Here is a 23,881-nt window from a genome sequence, read left to right on the forward strand (position 1 = left end):
CTAACTAGGAGCTAAAAATTCAGGCAGAATGCTCTCACAAGAACCCTAATTTTCTGAAATTTCTTCCAAACCAGAAATTGGTTGCAATTAATCACTTTTTCCACATCCTAAAGTCATTATATACCATTTCCAATCATCATAGATAGCCACACAATCATGCTTATATTAAAACAGAAAAATTCCAAAAAATAATAAAACTTCATCACTTCAACCACAAATCAAGAAATAATCCATAAACTTGCATCTCATACTACCACTAAGCATGATTTAAGCATCAATTAAGGGAGGAGGGTGGTTCTTCACAACTTACCTTAAAAACAAGAGAGAGAGAGAGCAATTGGTCACCTTAACTTTCCAAATAATTTCACACAACAACTCACCAACACTTCCTTAAGTGGTTTTATGGAGCAAAATCAAGGTTGGATGGTTGGTTTTGATGATTTGGAGCAAGCTTGAAGAGTTTTCTTCCTTGTGCTTAGAGTAAGAGAGAGAGAAAGAGAGAAAGAGAGGGCCGGCCACTATGGAGGATTTTTTTGATGATTTTTGGTCGTTTTTGGTTTATTTAAGTCAAATGGTAAGACCATGAATAGTGGTCTTAAGGTATGAAGCAATCACATGGTGACACTTGTCACCTTTTATTAAATACCTACCTAACTTGTCTCTCTCATATCAATCCAAATTGCAACCTCTATTTATCTCTTAACACCCGGTAAATTAATTCCAGTATCCAAAACTTAACCTAGTTGGCCGAATTTTTCCAAACTTTTCGCACTAGTGGGTCCCAAGTCCGGTATACGCTCTTAATTTCTCAAAATCTATTCGATACTAGAAAAAGCATCTAAAAATTATATCTGCTCCTTAAAATTATCTAGAAATTTTCCTAAGCACGAAAATGCAGAAAACAAGCCATGAAAGATTCTAAAACCTAGAAAATAACAAATTACGGGTTCTCACAGAATTATTTCAATTTTCCTTTATAAAAATATGGCTGTTTTTATTTTAAAAGTTAACGACTTATATTCGAGGCACATCAAGTTTGCCTGGACTCCTAGATGAGCATGATAACATATCAGAAATGGGCGTGAAGAATTAGGATATTTAGTAAATTTTTTGCATTGGACTGGAGGGAAGTAGGCGAAGCAAAAAAATAAAAATAAAAATGTCTTAAATATAGTTTGTGCATATATTTTGGATGTAGGTGAAACGATTGTTGAGATATATTAATTTTAGTCGTTTTATTTAAGCGATTATTGAGATATATTATTTGTTAAGCCTTTTGTTCTTGACAAACTTTTTTTTAATGTCCTGCAGGAGCGCCTTGGCCATAGTTGTCATTTCTGACATTGTTCTTCTAAATACTTTTAGAACGGTCTTATTAATGATCATTAAACACAGGCGATTTGATCTCTCCCATCTTTCCTTATCTCTCTTTTCATCAGAGGTATTCTAATCTATAAGAGGTGGAGGAAAATGATCTCTTAATGCAAGGTCGAGATCCATTACTTCAAGAACAATTAAGAGATTTTCTTTCTAGAACTTGAAATTTGTGCCATTCAGCATAGAAATATTATTGATATTGGTAGTAATATTTGTAAGATCATTTGCAACTGAGCAGAAAACATGAAATAGTTAAAACAAACTCACATACACCAAAAAATAATAATAAATTTAAATAAAGGTAACCCCATCTTAAGATACCAATATTTCATTAATATTTTGTTTTTGAATAAAAATATTAACTTCTAAATGATATCTTGACGCAATAATAAACACAGACAATAATAACATGTCAAAAATAAATTTTCCTTTAGGCCAATTTATAATTCACATGAAAAAATTCGAATAATCATCACGTGTTTATTACTACAATTGCACATGCAATTTTGTTAAATATTGGCCTTCCTTTGAGCCAATCAATATTAACAAAATTATAAGTACCTAACTAGTTATATTTTAAAATAAATTAATTTTCACAAAAGATGTCACTTTAGTGGCATATTGTTTCAATTAATTTATTCTAAAATATATATAATCATACCAATATTCAAATTTAAAATTACACGAAATACACAAAAATTTTGATCAAAATCAACTTTAGTCAATTCTGATCAAAACGTGGTCAAACCAGTCAAATTGGTCAAATTTTGTCAAACTAATCAATTCTGGTCAAATATAGTCAAACCAGCCAAATTCTAGTCAAATCAGTCAAATGGATCAAGATTTATTGAATTAAAAGTCCATATCTATAACTTAACCCAAATTTACCATTCAAATTTAAAATTTTCTTAAAATCCATAAATGTCTTATAAGACTATATACTTAGTGAACCAATCTTATGGACTTTTTTTTTCAAAGGCTTAAATGTGTTGTTTAACTTTATTAGGATTCACACAAATTAGAGAAATCCTAATTTCCTTAACATATTAATAAGTTACATATCATGTAGGCCCTACTAAATATTATGTTAATCAAAACTCTTGAATGAATAACCTAACAAAACAAGCAGCAAGGCTTTCTATTGAAACAGGGAAAAAACGAACAACTTCCCGAAACCAGAAATCAAGTTAATTTATATCATGAAAAGTATGTGGGTTCCACATATTATGACTTGTGCCAACATATCAAGAGGTTGACAAAATTCAACAATTAAACAAGACAAGCACGCGTGATCCTGGAAGTTGGAACCATGTGTATTTGAGCCATGTACCAACTAATCATAACAAACAAAGCAAATATCTGTACTTAAAACCACAAATATTGTGCATCATGCTTATTGATTTCGACAAACCCATGGATTTATATGTAACCAAGAGCAATGAATTGGACAGTGCAAATTTACCGAAAATATAAGCAAACAAATTACATTAAAACCACAATTCAAGATTGTCAAACACCGCACAATCAAAACAAAAATAATTCTAATTAAAAATAACTTGAAAACTATGAATTATTAATACCAAATTATTTTCTAATAATCAATCATATCTTGCTCTGATACCACTTGATGGTGGTTGTTTATATTAACTGATAGGGCATAATTTGTTATTAAATTTATGGTTAATTTCCCTTTTTACCCTCACCAAATATTGTTTTAATTATTGAATTATACTTATATTTGGTATTTGGACCTAATTATAGGAGGCGGAGCAGAAAAATGTAAAAAAGGGAGACTTTCTTAATAACAAGCTGTGCATGACTGAGGGTTAAAGTTAAGAGGACCTAAGAGGTAACCTAAGGGGGACCCACAAAGTTTACCTTTCCAGCCAATTGGTAACTGGAAGGCAAACCTGTGGACCTTAAGCCTAGGTTAAAGAACCCACATCCTAGCGATGTGGGACGGATGCCCATCCCTCCCCCAGCAGATCTCACCACCTGAACGGTTGTTTCTTTTTTATCGAATACGACATAAGACACACACACCCAACTAATTAAATTTGACTAGTCATTGTTTAGATTAGGGGCATTCTTTTTTCGTCCTTTTTGGAGGCCGCAAGACAATAGATAATTCCTTCTTCGTTCCTTTACTCTTTTTGCATGAAACATATTACATTGTTTAAGGAACAAGATTGTATGTTCATGAATTCTACTAATTCACGTGAAAATTTCTCTATGAGGCGTAGCTAAATTCCTAATCTAGTCGGAGATCAACTCAACGACGCCGTTCTGAATATCTGTGAGATTGAACTAATCTCAACTCGTTTCTCCAATTTATTGATATTTGTGCATTCTCTATTTTAATTTCTAGAGATTATTTCGTTAACTGAATGTCTAGGGCTCGATATTCAAAGTAACCTAATAATCTAAGGGCAAATTAATCACTAAATCTGTAATTGTTTAGTCGATTAATATTAGTGGTAACTAGCGTTTACACACGTTAGGGGAATACACAATCTAATTTAAATAACCTCTTAGTGTGTTATTGATTAGGGTTAAACTTTTCTAATTCTTAAGGCAATTGAAAAATTGAACTCTACGGTCATATCTAAGGTTATTTTTTGGTTAGGGGTGATTAATGGTCGTACCTGGTTATCCATAAACTAAGGAAAAATTGGTCGTCAGAACTTGTTGGCGACTATAACTAACTGATTGGTCATAATTTGTTGTTAAATTAATAATTATTTTTTCCTTGATTTTAGCCAAATATTATTTTAATTGATTGATTCTACTTATATTTGGTATAATGGTGCTAATTGTAGGAAAAGAAGCAAAACGTGACAAAAAGTGATAATTTTTCAATTAATTTGATGGTGGTACGTTTGGAACCTACATTCAAGGCCAGAAGGTCGGGATTGATATTGGACAGTCTTCCAATCCGAGTCAACTTCCTAATTTGTTAGCTGGCAGGACTTTCCTTATTTCGGGGGATCATTCGCAAGGAAAAGGAAAGGTGGAGGAAATTGATTTGTAATAGAAATCTTTTTAAGAGTTGGATTGGTAATAGGAAACCAATCAATTAGGTAATTGGGAGGAGGCAAATTCGGCAGAAGGGAATGGAGCATCTTCGTAGCTAGAGACGAAAAGAAGGCAATAGTTAGCATTTTCTTGTCTTTGGTTTGCTTTGCACAGATTTGGGGGAGAAAAAGCCGGATCCTGCGTGATTACTACTCGGCCAGGGAAATACAACAGACGGCAAACATATTTTTCTTTTCTTTCGTTAGTTCTTCGGAGGAAATACTGGTGTGAAGTGCTTCAATTGGCGATGCGCAACTAAGTTTCTTTTCTAGTCGAAGGTCAATTTGAGGATTTGGTTCCAAACATCTGTGAGATCGAATTATTTTATTTATTTCTTTTATTCATTGGTATTCGTACATTTCCTGATTTAATTGCTTATGCTTGTTATGTTATTTGAATGTCAAGGGCCCGATATTCAAATTAATCTAATAATCTACTGTCATATTAATTGATTGAATCCGTAATTGTTTAATTGGTTAATACCAGTGGCGACTAGCGTGATTGGTTTCATGTTAGGGAAATGTATGATCTAACTTAAATGAACCCTCGTAGCGTGTTTGTTGGTTAGGATTGGGTTTTTCTAATTATTAATGCAATCGAGAAATTAAATCCTACAGTCGTACCTAAGGTTGTTTCTTGGTTAGAGAAATAGCCAACGGTCGTACCTTGACTATCGAGAAATTAAGGAAAGACTGGTTGTTTATCGCGTGTATGACAACTATAACCAATCTAGTAATGAGTAATTGAATTATCTTTGCATCGATGATCAGTTGAATGAACCGTGTCTGAAAAGTTACGCCTTTGGCTAGAGTCGTATTGGTTATTGATTAATTCCTGTTTATATCTATTAGTTGTTTCATTAGTTGGTTAATTAGTCATTTTATATTTTCCAAAAACCCTCATACTTCGGACTCTAGAAGAAACGAATTATCCCCAATCCCTATGGATTCGACCCTGCTCACCGCTATATACAAAATCTGTATTTTTCTTGAGTAGGTAATTATTATTGCACAGGCTCGACACTTGTCACTAACCTGTTAATGAATTGAGCAAACCATCTTTGCATCAATGATCGGATAAATGGACTGTGTCTGCAAGGTTGTATCTTTGACTAGAGATTGTTTACCACCGATTTAATTCCTGCTTACTTTCGTAAATTATTTTTATTAATTGGTTATTTATTGATTTTTATCTCTGTTTGAGTTGTTTAATTATTCTTGATTTTATAAAAATCCCCCGCTCTCCATACTCTAGAAGAAACAAATTCTCTCCCAATCTCTGTGGATTCGACCATACTCACCGCTATACACAAAAATTATATTTTTTTCGAGTAGGTAATTATTATTGTACAGGCTCGACACCTGTCATTAAATTTTGATGAAAACCATCACCTATTAAGTCCAAAATCTTGATGGTAATTTTTAAGAAATAAATTAACAGTAAAATTGCGGAAGTGTACCTAGATTCATGTTGACTAACTGCCACTTGAATCCTTAGAGATTTTGAAATGGTCTTCTAGGTCAACAAGTATTCGCTAATCTCTTGAGAGAGCTCTTTAATTTCTTTTTGATATCTTTCCTAACGATAGGATATCAGAAAAAGAGCTATTTTGTGGCACTAAAAATACAACAAATAAGAATACGTGTGACCTAGAGATCATAACTCTATTTATAGATAACTTTTCTGTTATTTTTTAGATTCCTATTTCAACTCATCATAGAAATAGAAATTACCCTTAAATTTCTACACATTAAAGACTTACATCCTATTAGATATATTAAAACCCAAATCATAATTGATTATTTTAATTGAATTTAACCTTATTTGATAATTTATAATATATAATTATTCACATATAAGTACAACATTGGATTAAGGATCCCACGTGATCACGGTAAGAGTCACCACTCTTTAAGGCATATAATATATAAAACTGCGCTTTACATCAACTTATTCACAATTGGCTTCTACTTTGCATGATTAGGACATGTTTGCAGCTGGAACGGATACCACTCATACAGTCATGGAATGGGTGATGGTAGAGCTTCTAAGAGACCCCAAGGTCATGGAGAAATTGCAAAATGAGGTCAGAGCTGTAGGCCAAGGAAAATCAGAGATAACTGAGGATGATTTTGACAAAATGCAGTGTTTAAAGCTAGTAATTAAGGAAACTCTGCGGCTTCATTTCCCAGTTCCATTTCTAGTTCCTCGAGACATCAAAGTAATGGGGTATGGTATACCGATTCGAACACGAGTAATCGTCAACGCATGGGCGGCAATTGGAAGAGACCCTTTGCTTTGGGAGAAGCCAGAGGAATTTCAGCCAGAGATATTTCTGAATGTTGGTATAGATTTTCGAGGTTTGAGTTGATCCCATTTGGTGCCGGCTGAAGGGGATGCCCCGGTAAGACCTTTGCCATGGCTATCAATGAACTTGCATTAGCAAAATTACTGCACAAATTTGACTTTGCCTTGCCTGATGGCGGAAAACCAGAGGACATGGACATGACTGAAGCTGGTGGCATCGATGTGCATAGAAAACTTCCTATACTTGTTGTTGCCACTCCATATTCTCCTTAGTTTCTCTCCTGGCACAGAGAACAGAGAAGTTTAGCATGTCCTAGGGCAAGGTTTACAAGATCAAGTTGAGAACTTATGTAAATTGTCTTGCCTGTTATATTTAGCCCGCATGTAGCTCTTGGAAATTCTACCTGAAATATGTAACATTGAGATGGTAGCTATGTGGTTGGGTGATGATATTAGTGTTGCCTACACTCACTATTTTTATGGTCTATCACTTTAATATCAAGTTGCTCGTGAATTCATGTTTCACTAGCAGGTTGGTTTGCGTTCTTATTACTTAATAAGAAAATCAAAAGACAACTAAGGCACTAAGCAATATTGCTTAATGAACAAATAATTGTCATTAATTTTAATCGTATTAGTTAAGCTTTACAGTGACCTTGATATTATTAATACTCGAGAGGGAACTAAACCTTTCCCCTTTTTTTTTGTTATTTTTGCTGCTAATTTCAAGATCATAAATGATACTAGGTGTGTGGAATTGGATGAAAGCAAATCAATAATATAACCTTTGCCATCTTCCGAAAGACATATGGAACATAACCACAATCTAAAAGCCTATCAACAACCTTTTCAGTTTTATTGCTGATCTTTCAAATCAATGGCTCTGAAGAATCGTGTAACACTAATTGCAAGAAGCAAAATCCCATTAATTTTGGATATTTTAATTTGCACTCTTCAATTCTTCGTTTGGTTTTAATCCTATGCTTGACCTCTTCAAAAATCCTATGCTTCTTCTGGACTCCAGAAGTTATGTTGGTAATCATATTCATTCATAGTATATTTCGCATTTGCATACTAAAGTTACATCCCCCAAAGTCTTTGTTAACTTCCGAACAAAGATTTCTGTTTAGTATTAGCTTTAATCACTGAGATTTCTGTTGACATGATTTTGGAGATTGAATGGGAATTTTAAGATTGCACGAGATCTTTTTTTTTTCCCCAAAACTTTTTGTGAACTAGTAAATTATGCTAGAAAAGTGACACGTCATGTAATCTTTAGGGCAAATTACACTTTACCCCCTGTGATTTAGTATTTTCTACATAATCCTCTCATAGTTTCAAAAGCTATACATAACTCCCTCATAATTTGAATTAAAGTGTCAAAGTGACAGAAATAGTCATTCGTAACGAAACTTTTAAAAATGTTGAAATTACCCTTATAAATACAAGACACACTAAACCCGTATGATTTTACAATTTACCATATAACCCCTTTATGATTTAATACTTTACCATATAACCCCTTATGATTTTCAAAATATACACATAAACCCATTTGGTTAATAAATAATTTTCAACTTTAGATAAGGATATTTTTGGCATTTTAGGTGATTCCGTTACGAATAATCATTTTCGCCACTTTGACACTTTAATACAAATTATGAGAGGATTATATATAGCTTTTGAAACTATAAAGGGGTTATGTAAAAAAATACTAAATTACAGGGGATAAAGTGTAATTTGCCCTAATCTTTAGATGTAAAATGTCTAAACTAATATCTCAAATGCCAAGTGCTTAATCAATTTCAACATGTATGATGGTGCGAATATAAGTCCAATCCAATTTTTGGAATTTGCTTACGAGTAGGACTTATCATCCAAAATTTGTTCTTCCAGTACAGCCACTAAAGTCAAAATAATCGGCCAGGCCCTATAGATATTGTTTCCAATGTGTGGCTTTGATTCATTTACTGAGGATGCATTTGCTACCGTCACAAACTGAAATTTCAAGGATCATCAGAACAGAACCAGAATTCTGGTGATCCTTTCGACTTAATCAAGTAGGCATATAGCCAATTGTAGCAGCAACAATAAACTTGTGCTTTCTTGATTTGGCCCTTTCTCCAATTTTCGAGAAGCATGTAATGACGTTTGTTTTGGATCTTACATTTTCCTCTCTTCTTCCCGTGACTTTGCTACTTCTAACCCTTTTCATATGGTTCTATGCTTCTTCTAAACCCCAACAAAGGCTACCACCTTCTCCACCGAAGTTTCCAGTTGTTGGAAATCTTTTCCAACTCGGGCTATATCCTCACCGCAAACTTCAATCATTATCAAGAAAATATGGTTCCCTCATGCTGGTTCATTTTGGCAGCAAGCCCATGGTTGTTGCTTCTTCAGCTGATGCAGCTTGTGAAATCATGAGAACCCATGATTTAGTCTTTGCTAACAGGCCTAAAACAAGCATATTTGATAGGCTTCTATATGGCAGCAAGGATATTGCAGCCTCACCTTACGGTGAGTATTGGAGGCAAGTGAGAAGTATTTGTGTGCTTCAGCTTCTAAGTCATAAGAGGGTTCAATCATTTCGATATGTAGGAGAGGAAGAGACTTCACTTATCGTTGAAAAGATTACAAGTTTTTCGCTTCTTCGCCACCTTTATCGGCCATAAACTTGAGTGATCTTCTTATGACACTGACAAATGATGTGATTTGTAGGGTGGCCTTGGGGAGGAAGTACAGTGATAGGGAAGATGGGAGCAAAAGTATGCAAATCATGAAGGAATTTGTTGAGTTGTTAGGTACTATTGATACAGGGGATTTTGTTCCATGGCTTGGATGGGTGAGACGTCTTAATGATTTGGATGATAAAGTGGAAAAAGTTGTTAAGCAACTTGATGAATTTCTGGAGGGTGTATTAAGGAGCACAAAGATAGGAAAAATGGAAAGGCTAACACTGATGATATATAGAGGGAAAAGGCTCAGATTTGGTGGATATCTTGCTTGAAATTCAGGGGGAAAAGTCGACAGGCTTTACACTCGAACTTGACAGTCTCAAAGCAATCATTTTGGTAAGAAATCTTGTTTATAGGGTACTCCAACCATAAACTCATTAGGCTATCCTACCGTACTGGCTTAATGCCATTTCTCTTTTCTTGAAAATCTTTTTGTGTATAGCCGATCTAAACTTGGAATACCTTCATTTTATTATTCAATTTGCATTAAATTTTAAAGATTTTTCTAATGGTTGCCTAGTGAGCATTGATTTAATACATTTAAATTACAAATAATTTATCATGTGAATTTACACAATCACAATTATTGTGCATCTTACATTTAGACACTTTTTCAAATGAAATTAACTACACTTTTTAAAAAGAACTAATCTTGAACCCGCTCCTAACGAGCACCCATTATTCAAACTAGTTTTTGGGCAAAATACACTTTATCCCCCGGTGGTATAGCTATTTTTTTACATAACTCCATATAGTTTTAAAAACTATATATAACCCTCTCATAGTTTGAATTAAAATGTCAAAGTGACGAAAATTATCATTCATAACAGAACCTATAAAAATGTCAAAATTACCCTTGTTTAAAAACTAAAATGATTAAAAAGACTAAAATATATAAACATAAAATGCATGATACTCTAATCTCGTATGATTTTATATTTTATCAGATAACCTCCTTATGGTTTAGTACTTTACCATATAACCTCCTTATGATTTTCAAACTATATACATAACCCCCTATGGTTAATAAATAGGTATTTTTGGCATTTTAGTTGACTCCTTTATGGATTACAAATTTCATCACTTTGACACTTTAATTCAAACCATGAGTGGTTTAAGTATAATTTTTGAAATCATAAGGGGTTACCTAAAAAAGTACTAAATCACAGGGGCTTAAAGTGTAATTTGCCCCTAGTTTTTTAAATCAATAAAGGTTAGTTTGGATGGGGTTGGTTTTCACAAATTTAATCTTGAAAATACGTTCTCCAATAATTTTCTATCTCACACATACATGTTAGAAGCCAGTACAATAACAATAATATGTGGTTAACCACACTTTAGAAAATAAGTGCAAATTTGTAGTCAGGCACATGGGGTGTGCTAAAGAATTTTCAATGAATTACTCTCCTCTCTATTGGTTTGCATGTTAGACGGTTTTTCATAAGTAATTCATCCCACGGATAAGTACTTTTGGATAAAGGATCATATGTATTAACGATAATGAACAAGTAGAGCTTTTCCCACAGAAATTTCAACAATCAAAGTTTTTAGCATGCTCGAAGGTAGAACATATAATTATACTAGTTTTTTTGAGATTAACAAAATTATACTAGTTTTTTTGAACTGTGTATACAACTAAAATTCAAAACACTTTTGAGCGTCCAACCACTTACCAAACTTACTTGATCAGCGTACAGTTAACTATACAAAGCTCAAGCAGAGCAATTTGAGTAATTGACTTAGATGTCAAGTTTGAATACATTTTGTAGGATTCAAAAAAATCTTACCATGCTTAAATGAAATGTTTCAGTATGCAGTATGTAACATGCACCACTTATTTGTATATTAGCAGGCTGAGGAATATTACATACTTCAGCTTTAACACATCAATTGATACAATGCCAAACCAAACTGTTTTATCTGCATTTAATGATGTTCACCATTGATGAGCTAAACTTCTTACAAATGTTTTCCTCATATTAGTTTCTCAACTTTCAATGACATTTTCTTTTTCAATTAAACAACATCTGTTTTTCTTCTTCACTTTCTCTGATTAGGACATGTTCGCTGCTGGGACTGATACGACATACACAGTTATGGAGTGGGCAATGACGAACTTTTGGGGCACCCAGAAATCTTGGAGAAATTGCAGACCGAGGTGAGACAAGTAGCTCAAGGAAAACCAGAAATCACTGAGGATTATCTGGACAAAATGGACTACTTAAAAGCAGTGATCAAGGAGACTTTGCGACTTCATACGCCAGTCCCACTACTCGTTCCTCGAGAATCAACACAACACGTTAAACTTATGGGGTATGATATACCGGCAGGGACACGAGTAATGGTGAATGCTTGGGCGATTGCACGAGATCCATTGCTTTGGAATGAGCCTGAAGAATTTCAGCCAGAGAGGTTCTTGAACAGTACAATCGATTTTCGAGGTTTTAATTTTGAGTTAATTCCATTTGGAGCTGGAAGAAGGGGTTGCCCGGGTACTACCTTTGCTGTGGCCGTTAACGAGCTTGCATGAGCAAAATTGGTGCACAAGTTTGATTTTGCATTGCCTGATGGAGTTGAACCAAAGGATTTGGACATGTCTGAATCCACTGGTATCACTATCCATAGAAAAAATCCTCTACTTGCAGTAGCTATTCCACATTTTGGTTAGACACCATCTTTACCTATCCTTTCCAGTATATAAATGTGGACCTTATACTGATTTATTCAGTAAAGATCCATCCAGTGGATATCTAATATTGATGTTTGGTATTTTAATTTATCCTTATCTTACGTACCACAATAAATTTCTGTCATTAGCTCTTTGCTCCCTGCTCCCCCCTGTAACTGGTTTTATTGATGAGGCATGAAGCATTGATTGTATATACCAATTAGCATTATCCTCAGTTGTGGAGTTGTATATTCTTTCGGATGATAGTTCACAACTATTATATTAATTGTAATTTCTTATCCTTTATTTTTTTTTCTTTTCTTCTTTGTTCAGTTTATTTTCCTTCTCTATTGTAGTGTTCAATTCTTATTATCCACCATCACATATACTAACCTTTAAGTACTTCTCTATTGTGTTCGCGTGTATGAAGTAATTCCATTAACCAAACATAATTTGAACTTTAATTGGGTTCAATTCCGTTGGTAATCTTCAAGCAACTTACTCTGTTGTTTTTTGCGTTAATATGTATTTGGAATATTCAAGAGTCAAGCCACACGTATGGATTTGTTATTTAAACACAACCATAACCTCAAGAAGCTAATCAAGGACCTTTACATTTTCATTGCTAATTGTTCATTTTGGATCTTTCATTGTCTCTTCTCCTTATCTTGGTTTTACTCTTCCTATGCTTCTTCAAGATTAGGCAAATAACCAATTATAACACTTAAAAAAAAGAAAAATAAAATTGCGCTTTCTTCCATTTCCTAATTTTGAAGAAGCAAAGGGAGAAGATAGGAAGGAAAGGGAAAGAGAGAGAGAGAGCGAGAGGAGAGGAGGAAGGAGGGGAGGAAGAGGGAGAGGGAGGAGAAATAAGGAGTCAGGAGAGAGAGAGAGAGAGAGAGAGAAGGGGTGGTGGTAGGGGTGATTTTTTTTTTTAATATCCCAACAATATTTAAAATTCTATAAACACTCCAATAAAAAACTCTAGTAACAAATTTTTCATATATACTGTTGTAATAAAATTTATGAAAATCAGTTCTAAACATATCTAATTCATACGAAACCTTAGTAATAATTAGTATTTTGTAGAAGACTAAAAGTTATATTGTACTTGTACCTGGAGTTAAACATTTTGTTTTGTGTAATTAGAATATTTTTTTGTCAATTAACAACATTTATACTATCATGTTCTAGAAAAGAGAGGGATCTAAATGGGTTGTTTAGATAGAAGATAGGCCCATCTAAACTAACAAATTCTTTCTATTTACTTTTTGAGTAAATCTTATATACACTATTATCATTTGATTCATGACATGTGTGCAAAAGTTGAATTTCAAATTCAAAATTTGTATTGTTGTCATTGATCCAATGCTGATAGTGTATACACTGTCAATGTAGCAAAAATTAATCCTTACTTTTATTTTTATTCTTGCTTGCGAGACTTGACATATTGAACCTTCCTGCAAAATTAGTAGCCAACGGGGAATATCCCTTTAACGGGAACGGGGCTACTTGCCTTCAAAACTCCATGGAAATGCAAATGAGAAATGCTATCCCTACTCGGATCAAGACAGAACTTTTACTTGTTCAAATAACAATTAAGGTGAAACAGGTCAAGAACATCGAATCTCTTTATGATAAATAAATCTATTTTTTAAGTTCATTATTACAGGTTGTTCCTGCAAAGGATCAAACTAATGACGTATACAAATACTTGAATTCTCGATGTAGATACTACATATATAGTTGGTTCTCATTCTTCAAAGACTACGAGTATAATAGGAGTATCCGGCAACAAAGGATCACCCTAAGATGAGATAAGAGGAGGTCTGACACACTTTTTAGATTTTTTAATTGCAAAGTGCGAGATAAAATCAATCAAAGAGTATCAAGAAAAGAGAAAAAATTATTATGCTACCCTATTATTTTGTTTTGTTATGGTATACAATTCAACATTAACTTTCAGATAAACAATCATATAAATCCACGTTAACTTTGAAATAGAAAAGATGTGTTTGACGTTACTACGGTTATCTTCTTATCCTATAAGTTTTTCAACTTTGAATGTCTCATTTTTTTCAATTAAACAGCATTTCCTTTTTCTTTTTCAAATGCCATGATTAGGACGTGTTTGCAGCAGGACTGATACAATATTGAGTGGCCAATGACTGAACTTCTGAGGCACCCCAAAATCATGGACATCTATTTTTTGACTAATTCTTTTTGAATGTTTCTTAAGTACGTCTCTAATCATTTTTTTCATATTTCCAATTTTTTTATCTCTTTTTTTTTTGGTTTCAGATACATTACATCCCAAAAATTGGTTTTGCAAGTTAATACTCGAACTCCAAACCTTTGGCTCTGGATTTCGATCATCTTTGAATAACTTGATCATTCTTGAGTGCAACTTGCAACAATGCTGCAATGTTCAGCCAAAACATAGAATCAATCTTATCAATGCATAGGCGATTAGAAATTGAAATCAAAGCAATGGAAATTGGAGTTTTCTAAGCCTTAAGGGCTTGCGTGAATTTCTCAATAAACTTCAGTATCTTGTATACCCACTAATTTTGCTTGACCAAAATTTCAAAACTCTCCCATTTCAAAGCATAACAATATTCCTAGATAGCGAGAAGCAAGAAGACGACATTAAGGGGAAACAAGAATTTATTTCATCTATGCATTGGTAAAATATATGAATCATTTTCACTCAGCAGCCTTGAAGCACCCAAAAGCTTTGGAGGGCGCCTCTTTATGCATGTGGGCTGTTTATAAACTCCTGGTGTGTGGGGATTTCAAGACGGTTGGCTTTACAAAAGATGATTTATACGTCCTCTCGTGTTCAGGCACTAGTTTCACAGGTGGAATGTTCTTAGTATATCAAATCTCGGAATTTTTCAGGTTATCATAGAAAGTATGCATGACCTCTGTACATGTTTATGCTAGAGTGTGCTTAATGTATAACAATTTTTGCACACATATGATCATTGGATTTTTCTAGCGGCATTCATTAGAGACTCATTAGCACATTTCATTTCTACCAAACTTAATATATGAAAATACATAATATATTTATTGCGCTGCGCTCCTTATATTTAGACAGTTCTCCAAATCAATAATACTTTTGTAAAAGACTAATATTTGAACTCTCTTAACGAGTACCCATTGGATACCAATTAATGAAATCCTTAGAATATTTAATTAATCTTAGCTAGTCTATAAAAGCTATTGACAAATGAAGGTAGATCGATCTAATGGGCACTTATCAAGGTGGAGCTTATGTGTTAAGTTTTAGTAAAATTAAAGTTAAACGAGGTGAGTTGGTAAATGTAAATGATGTCAGTATGTGCATTCACATGATAAATTAAGTGTAATTTAAGTGTAGTAATAAGGATGCCCGTTAAAAAACATAAAATTAAATCAAAAAATACTTATACTCGAATATCTTATTTTATCATCTTTGTCAAACATTGATAGAATAAATCCAGTTGTGCAAACCTATTTATTGGCCTTTCTACGTAGGCTATCTTAATAGAAATCACAAATATTACACATCTCTAAAAGATTCCTGTCATAAAACTATCACTTTCTAATTGCATATGAAGATACTAAAACAGGAAGAATAGATTGATCTATCACTCATCAGCCAGGCTGAGGCTCGTATGAAAATGCTTTATTACTCGTTTTCTGACTGGTTGTGAAGAAAAAAAGTCAGCACATGAAAAAAAAAAAAAAAGCTAGAGCCTGTTTTTGTGCTATTATCTACAAAAAAGAATAAAAACTTCTAGTTCATTTTCTTAATCCATAAATAGAATATAATTCAGAGATTAGAGCCTTTCATGAGGCGTGTTTAACACTATTTTTTAAGGTATTATTTTCCTCTACTATACATAGTATTTGTTATACGGTTATGCCAAATTAACTTTAGGATACAACAAGATTTCGGAGAAACTTGATAGCACATGTTAAGATTTTTCTTATAAAAAAAGGATCAAAATTCTAGTTAATTTATGTGTTAGAGACTTGTTATTTTTATAGTAAAAACACAATCCCAATGTCATAAGGTATTTAGCCACTATTTTACACGTTTATGGACATTCATGGACATTGAAAGGTACCATTAAACCCCTTCAATGGAAAATGCCAAAAATATTTTAGAAACTTTTAACTTCCGACAGACCCTTAAGTTAACCAAATTCTTTGTTTTAACAAGTTTAATTTCTATTTTATTCACAAACTATTCCAACACTAATTAGGGCATATAATCAATAAAACTGCACTTTACACCAACTTACTCACTGTTGGCTTCCACTTTGCATGATTAGGACATTTTTGCTGCTGGAACTGATACCACTCACACAGTCTTGGATTGGGTGATGGTAGAGCCTCTAAGACACCCCAAGGTCATGGAGAAATTGCAAAATGAGGTCAGAGCTGTAGGCCAAGGAAAATCAGAGATAACTGAGGATGATTTTGACAAAATGCAGTATCTTAAGCTAGTGATTAAGGAAACTCTGCGGCTTCATTCCCCAGTTCCATCACTAGTTCCTCGAGAATCAACTCGAGACGTCAAAGTAATGGGGTATGATATACCGATTCGAACATGAGTAATCGTCAATGCATGGGCAATTGGAAGAGACCCTTTGCTTTGGGAGAAGCCAGAGGAATTTCAGCCAGAGAGATTTCTGAATGTTGGTATAGATTTTTGAGGTTTGGACTTTGAGTTGATCCCATTTGGTGCCGGCCCAAGGGGATGCCCGGGTAAGACCTTTGCCATGGCTATCAATGAACTTGCATCAGCAAAATTACTGCACAAATTTGACTTTGCCTTACCTGATGCAGGAAAACCAGAGGACATGGATATGACTGAAGCTGGTGGCATCGATGTGCATAGAAAACTTCCTATACTTGTTCTTGCCACTCCATATTTTCCTTAGTTTCTCTCCTGGCACAGAGAAGTTTAGCATGTCCTAGGGCAAGGTTTACAAGATCAAGTTGAGAACTCATGTAAATTGTCTTGCCTGTTATATTTAGCCTGCATGTAGCTCTTGGAAATTCTCCCTGAAATATGTAACATTGAGATGGTAGCTATGTGGTTGGGTGATGATATTAGTGTTGCCTACACTCGCTATTTTTATGGTCTATCACTTTAATATCAAGTTACTCGTGAATTCATGTTTCACTAGCAGGTTGGTTTGCGTTCTTATTGCTCAATAAGAAAATCAAAAGACAACTAAGGCACTAAGCAATATTGCTTAATGAACAAATAATTGTCATTAATTTTAATCGTATTAGTTAAGCTTTACAGTGACCTTGATATTATTAATATTGGAGAGGGAAATAAACCTTTCCCTTCTTTCTGTTATTTTTGCTGCTAATTTCAAGATCATAAATGTTACTAGGTGTGTGGATTCGGATGAAAGCCAATCAATAATACAACCTTTGCCATTTTCCGAAAGACATATGAAACAAAACTTTTGGCGGGGTCAAGAGTGAGCCCACACTTAGGGTCTGTTTGTTTGGACTGAAAATCTTTTCCAGAAAATATTTTCTTCAATTTCTGGTGTTTGGCTGCAAAAGAGGTCAGGAAAATTTTCTCTGGTAGAAAATCTTTTACATAACTTGGTGTAAAATGACTTCCGGAATTAAGATACGGAAGTTAATTTCCGACAACTATCACAACTTATCAGTTTCCTCGGCACTTGGCTATTGTACAAAGCCATCAAGCACTATACCATAGAGATCAAATCAAGAGCTATGTTCCTGCACTTGCTTCTGCAAATCCCACAACTTTGCACCTCTTCGCGCTCTCCTCTTTTTCATGTTCCTCTCTACTGTTCCCGTTCTCTTGCGCCACACAAACACACTTATGGATTATACAACTCTAGATCTAGATTGGACTTGCATTGAGAAGTTTTGAAAAAAGGAAAAAATGTGAAGCCAATGGAGGCAGGAGGAACATTTTTAAAAGAAGAGTTAGTACAATAAACATCAAATTTCAATTGTTAATTTATTATAATGGTTCAATCAGCTGTAGGCATACAATTTAAACTTTTTATTACAATGGCACTCAACTGGCTTGGGGAGATTGTGAATTCCTGGTTCTGGTCTTTGATTTATTTTTTGAGACTTGAAAGGATTTGGATTGGGGATTGTTTGTGGTGGCTGATGAGGTGGGTAGAGATAATGATAATTAGTAGTAGCAATTAGCAAAAGAAAAATCCGGGAACGATATTATCGTTGGAGGATTTTAATTTTTTTAGAACATTTTCTTAAAATTGCACCAAACACTAGAAAATGAAGGGAAAATTAGATATTTTCCAGGAAAGAATTTTCATTGAAAATGTTTTCTTAGAGAAAATATTCTACATTGAAACAAACAGACCCTTAAGGGCTTCTCGTCCAAATTATTCACAACTACAATCGAAAAGCCTATCAACGACCTTTTCAGTTTTATTGCTGATCTTTCAAATCAATGGCACTGAAGAATCGTCCTCAAAAAAAGGGATAATTTCAGAAACCTCCCTTGAGGTTTCTAGTAATTTTCGACAGCTCCCCTCATGTTTTAAAAATTACACATACCTTAACATAGGTTTGGGTTTCACCTTGATGATATAAAACCAAAAAAGTATATGAATGCCCAAAATTGCCCTCATCTAAATTTCCTTAATATGAATAATCATTAAAACTTTTTAAAAGTCTATAATACATTTGTATACTAGCAAAATTATGAGTTTTATTAGTTACTCAATGTCTTGATATTTTTTATCTCCATGGTTTTTTACATCCACCTAAAGTTTCAAACTCTTATCACTTCTTTTTCTTCTGAACAAACTCTGTTTTAGATGTCAAAATCCATCTTCGTAATTCTTACCTTCACAATCTTTACCTCTCTTAGCTTTCTTTCATATATTGCCTACTAAATCGAGTCATAAAACTCACAATCCTTATCTTTTTTTCCACTCAAAAGGCCAAGCCCTCAGTTACCAAAATTATTCTAACCTACTCTCAACATTTGGATTGGTCATTCTAAATCAATCCACATTTTTTTCTTTGAATTGACACAATTTTATTGAGAACAAGTTTGATGTCTATTAAGAAGAACCAGGCAAAATATCAAAAAAGTGCAAGTTTTGGGTAGTAGTTTTAGTACAGTTTATCAAATTATACTTTTCCGTAATTCAGTAATTTTTTTGTGCTCAATAATATGAACAATTGGGTTGTTGGCAGTGATGATTGCTTCCATCATCATCAATAACAGCAACATATTTGAGTGATAGAAGGAAGGAAACATCTATCTTGATTAGCATATTTATGTGATACAAGATTACAATTTAATGGCTATGGTTAAAATAGTTTGGCCATAATATATGGTTTGGTCAAGAAGAATTGTTTTCCTTTTTTCATTTTCCTTTTTTTTGTTATCTTTTCCCTTTTTTTTTATCAATGGCTTATCTTTTGAAAAATTATGAAGGTTATTATAGTCATTGTCTATCATGAAGGCATGTAAGTATAATATTGAAAAGTTCAAGGGAACTCAGTGAAATTGTCAGAAACCTCAGGGGAGGTTTCTGAAATTATCCCTAAAAAATATCGTGTAAAATTAATTGCAAATAGCAAAATCCCATTAGTTTTGGATATTTTAATTTGCTCTCTTCAATTCTTCGTTTGGTTTTAATCTTCCCTGACCTCTTCAAATATCCTATGCTTCTTCTGGACTCCAGAAGCTATGTTGGTAATCATATTCATTCATAGTATATTTCGAATTAGCATACAAAAGTGTACATCCGGCCCCAAAGTCTTTGTTAACTTCAGAACAAAGATTTCTGTTTAGTATTAGCTTTAATCACTGTGAGATTTCTGTAAGCATGATTTTGGAGATTGAATGGGAATCCTAAGATTGCACGAGATTTTTTTTTTCCCCAAAACTTTTTGTGAACGAGTAAATTATGCTAGCAAAGTGACACGTCATTTAATCTTTAGGTGTAAAATGTCTGAACCAATGGCTCAAATGATATGTACTTAATCAATTTCGACATGTATGATGGTGCGAATATAAGTCCAATCCAATTTTTGGAATTTGCCTAGGAGTAGGACTTATAATCCAAAATTTGTTCTTCCACTACAGCCACTCGAGTCAAAATAATCGGCCAGGCCCTACAGATATTGTTTCCAATGTGTGGCTTTGATTCATTTACTGAGGAAGCATTGGCCACCGACACAAACTGAAATTTCAAGGATCATCAGAACAGAAGCAGAATTCTGCTGATCCTTTTCGACTTAATCAAGTAGGCATATATATAGCCAATTGTAGCAGCAACAACAAATTCTGCTTTCTTGATTTGGCCCTTTCTCCAATTTTCGAGAAGCATGTAATGGCGTTTATTCTGGATCTTACATTTTCCTCTCTTCTTCCCGTGGCTTTGCTACTTCTAACCCTTTTTATATGGTTCTATGCTTCTTCTAAACCCCAACAAAGGCTACCACCTTCTCCATCAAAGTTTCCAGTTGTTGGAAATCTTTTCCAACTCGGGTTATATCCTCACCGCAAACTTCAATCATTATCAAGAAAATATGGTTCCCTCATGCTGGTTCATTTTGGTAGCAAGCCCGTGGTTGTTGCCTCTTCAGCTGATGCAGCTTGTGAAATCATGAGAACCCATGATTTAGTCTTTGCTAACAGGCCTAAAACAAGCATGAATGATAGGCTTCTATATGGCAGCAAGGATATCGCATTCTCACCTTACGGTGAGTATTGGAGGCAAGTGAGAAGTATTTGTGTGCTTCAGCTTCTAAGTCATAAGAGGGTTCAATCATTTCGATATGTAAGAGAGGAAGAGACTTCACTTATGGTTGAAAAAATTAGAAATTTTTCAGCTTCTTCGCCACCTTTATCAGCCATAAACTTGAGTGATCTTCTTATGACACTCACAAATGATGTGATTTGTAGGGTGGCCTTGGGGAGGAAGTACAGTGATAGGGAAGATGGAAGCAAAAGTATGCAAATCATGAAGGAATTTATTGAGTTGTTAGGTACTATTGATATAGGAGATTTTGTTCCATGGCTTGGATGGTTGAGACATCTTAATGATTTGGATGATAAAGTGGACAAAGTTGTTAAGCAACTTGATGAATTTCTGGAGGGTGTCATTAAGGAGCACAAAGATATGAAAAATGGAAAGGCTAACACTGATGATAGTATAGAGGGAAAAGGCTCAGATTTGGTGGATATCTTGCTTGAAATTCAGGGGGAAAAGTCGACAGGCTTTATACTCGAACTTGACAGTCTCAAAGCAATCATTTTGGTAAGAAATCTTGTTTATAGGTACTCCAACCATAAACTCATTAGGCTATCCTACCGTACTCGCTTAATGCCATCTCTCTTTTCTTGAAAATCTTTTTGTGTATAGCTGATCTAAACTTGGAATACCTTCATTTTATTATTCAATTTGCATTAAATTTTAAAGATTTTTCTAATGGTTGTCCAGTGAGTATTGATTTAATACATTTAAATTACAAATAATTTATCATGTGAATTTACACAATCACAATTATTGCATATTTTTGCATTTAGACACTTTTTCAAATTAACTACACTTTTTAAAAAGAACTAATACTTGAACCCCCTCTTAATGAGCACCAATTATTCAAACTAGTTTTTGGACAAAATACAATTTGCCCCTATCTGGTATAGTTATTTTTCACATAACTCCCTATAGTTTTAAAAGTTATATATAACTCTTTTCATAATTTTGATTAAATTTTCAAAGTGAAAGAAATTACCATTCATAACGGAACCTATGAAAATATCAAAATTAGCCTCATTTAAAAACTAAAATGGTTGAAATGATCAAAATATAGAAACATAATATGCAGGATACTTTAACCCCATATAATTTTATGTTTTATTATATAACCCCATTATACTTTAGTGCTTTAATATATAACCCCCTTATGGATTTCAAAATATATGCATAACCCTTATGTGGTTAATAAATAATTTTTAACTTTACATTGGAGTATTTTTTATATTTTAGTTGATTCCGTTATGGATTACAAATTCCGTCACTTTGACATTTTAGTCCAAATCATGAGGGGGGTTATGTATAGTTTTCGAAATTATAGGGGAGTTATATAAAAAAGTACTAAATCACAGGGAGTTAAAGTGTAATTTGTGTCTAATTTTTTAAATGAATAAAGGTTAGTTTGGATGGCGATGGTTTTCACAAATTTAATCTTGAAAATACGTTCTCCAATTATTTTCTATCTCACACATACATGTTAGAAGCCAGTACAATAACAATAATGTGTAGTTGAACACACTTTTGAAAATAAGTGTAAATTTATTGCCAAGCAGATGGGTCTGCTAAAGAATTTTCAATGAATTACTTTCCTCTCTACTGGTTTGCATGTTGGACGGTTTTTCATAGTAATTCATTCCACGGATAAGTACATTTGGATAAAGGATCATAGGCATTAACAAGTATAGCTTTTCCTACAGAAATTTCAACCATGAAGGTTTTTAGCTTGTTCGAAGGTAGAACAAAATTATACTATTTGATGAACTGTGTATACAACTAAAATTCAGTATGCAGTATGTATTATGCACCACTTATTTGTATATTAGCGGGCTGAGGAATATTACATACTTCAGCTTTAACACATCAATTGATACAATGCCAAACCAAACTGTTTTATCTGTATTTAATGATGTTCACCATTGATGAGCTAAACTTCTTACAAATGTTTTCCTCATATTAGTTTCTCAACTTTCAATGAGATTTTCTTTTTCAATTAAGCAACATCTGTTTTTCTTCTTCACTTTCTATGATTAGGACATGTTCGCTGCTGGGACTGATACAACACACACAGTTATGGAATGGGCAATGACCGAACTCTTGAGGCACCCAAAAATCTTGGAGAAATTGCAGACTGAGGTGAGACAAGTAGCTCAAGGAAAACCAGAAATCACTGAGGATGATCTAGACAAAATGGACTACTTAAAAGCAGTGATCAAGGAGACTTTACGACTTCATACGCCAATCCCACTACTCGTTCCTCGAGAATCAACACAACACGTTAAACTTATGGGGTATGATATACCGGCAGGGACACGAGTAATGGTGAACGCTTGGGCGATTGCACGAGATCCATCGCTTTGGAATCAGCCTGAAGAATTTCAGCCAGAGAGGTTCTTGAACAGTACAATCGATTTTCGAGGTTTTAACTTTGAGTTAATTCCATTTGGAGCTGGAAGAAGGGGTTGCCCGGGTACTACCTTTGCTGTGGCCGTTAACGAGCTTGCATTAGCAAAATTGGTACACAAGTTTGATTTTGCATTGCCTGATGGAGTTGAACCAAAGGATTTGGACATGTCTGAATCCACTGGTCTCACTATCCATAGAAAAAATCCTCTGTTTGCAGTAGCTATTCCACATTCTGGTTAGACACCCTCTTTACCTATCCTTTCCAGTATAAATATGGACCTTATACTGATTTATTCAGTAAAGATCCAGCCAGTGGATATCTAATATTGATGTTTGGTATATTAATTTATCCTTAGGTACCACAATAAATTTCTGTTATTTGCTCTTTGCTCCCACCTCCCCCCTGTAACTAGTTTTATTGAGGAGGCATGAAGCATTGATTGTATACACCAATTAGCATTATCCTCAGTTGTGGTAGCACAATTAACAAAGCAATGCTTATCAGAATGTTA

At 33.9% G+C, this 23,881-nt stretch overlaps 3 protein-coding genes and 1 pseudogene across 3 annotated transcripts; all 4 read left to right on the forward strand.

Moving 5' to 3' along the window:
• Positions 1–6,439: 6,439 nt before the first annotated feature.
• On the forward strand, positions 6,440–7,032 carry LOC113756612 (cytochrome P450 71A4-like). Its single transcript, XM_027300247.1, has 2 exons — positions 6,440–6,812; positions 6,896–7,032. The coding sequence occupies exons 1-2, from the start codon at positions 6,440–6,442 to the stop codon at positions 7,030–7,032; spliced, it is 510 nt and encodes a 169-aa protein (XP_027156048.1).
• A 1,733-nt stretch (positions 7,033–8,765) lies between these two features.
• Positions 8,766–12,423, forward strand: LOC113756611 (annotated as a pseudogene).
• Positions 12,424–16,538: 4,115 nt separating this feature from the next.
• On the forward strand, positions 16,539–17,099 carry LOC113756609 (cytochrome P450 71A4-like). The gene is made up of 3 exons (XM_027300245.1): positions 16,539–16,744; positions 16,799–16,857; positions 17,005–17,099. The coding sequence occupies exons 1-3, from the start codon at positions 16,539–16,541 to the stop codon at positions 17,097–17,099; spliced, it is 360 nt and encodes a 119-aa protein (XP_027156046.1).
• A 3,261-nt stretch (positions 17,100–20,360) lies between these two features.
• On the forward strand, positions 20,361–23,876 carry LOC113756610 (cytochrome P450 71A3-like). The gene is made up of 2 exons (XM_027300246.1): positions 20,361–21,467; positions 22,998–23,876. The coding sequence occupies exons 1-2, from the start codon at positions 20,538–20,540 to the stop codon at positions 23,607–23,609; spliced, it is 1,542 nt and encodes a 513-aa protein (XP_027156047.1). The 5' UTR covers positions 20,361–20,537; the 3' UTR covers positions 23,610–23,876.
• The last annotated feature ends 5 nt before the right edge of the window (positions 23,877–23,881 follow it).

This window comes from Coffea eugenioides, unplaced genomic scaffold (assembly GCF_003713205.1).
Source record: "Coffea eugenioides isolate CCC68of unplaced genomic scaffold, Ceug_1.0 ScVebR1_2418;HRSCAF=3442, whole genome shotgun sequence".
NCBI lineage: Eukaryota > Viridiplantae > Streptophyta > Magnoliopsida > Gentianales > Rubiaceae > Coffea > Coffea eugenioides.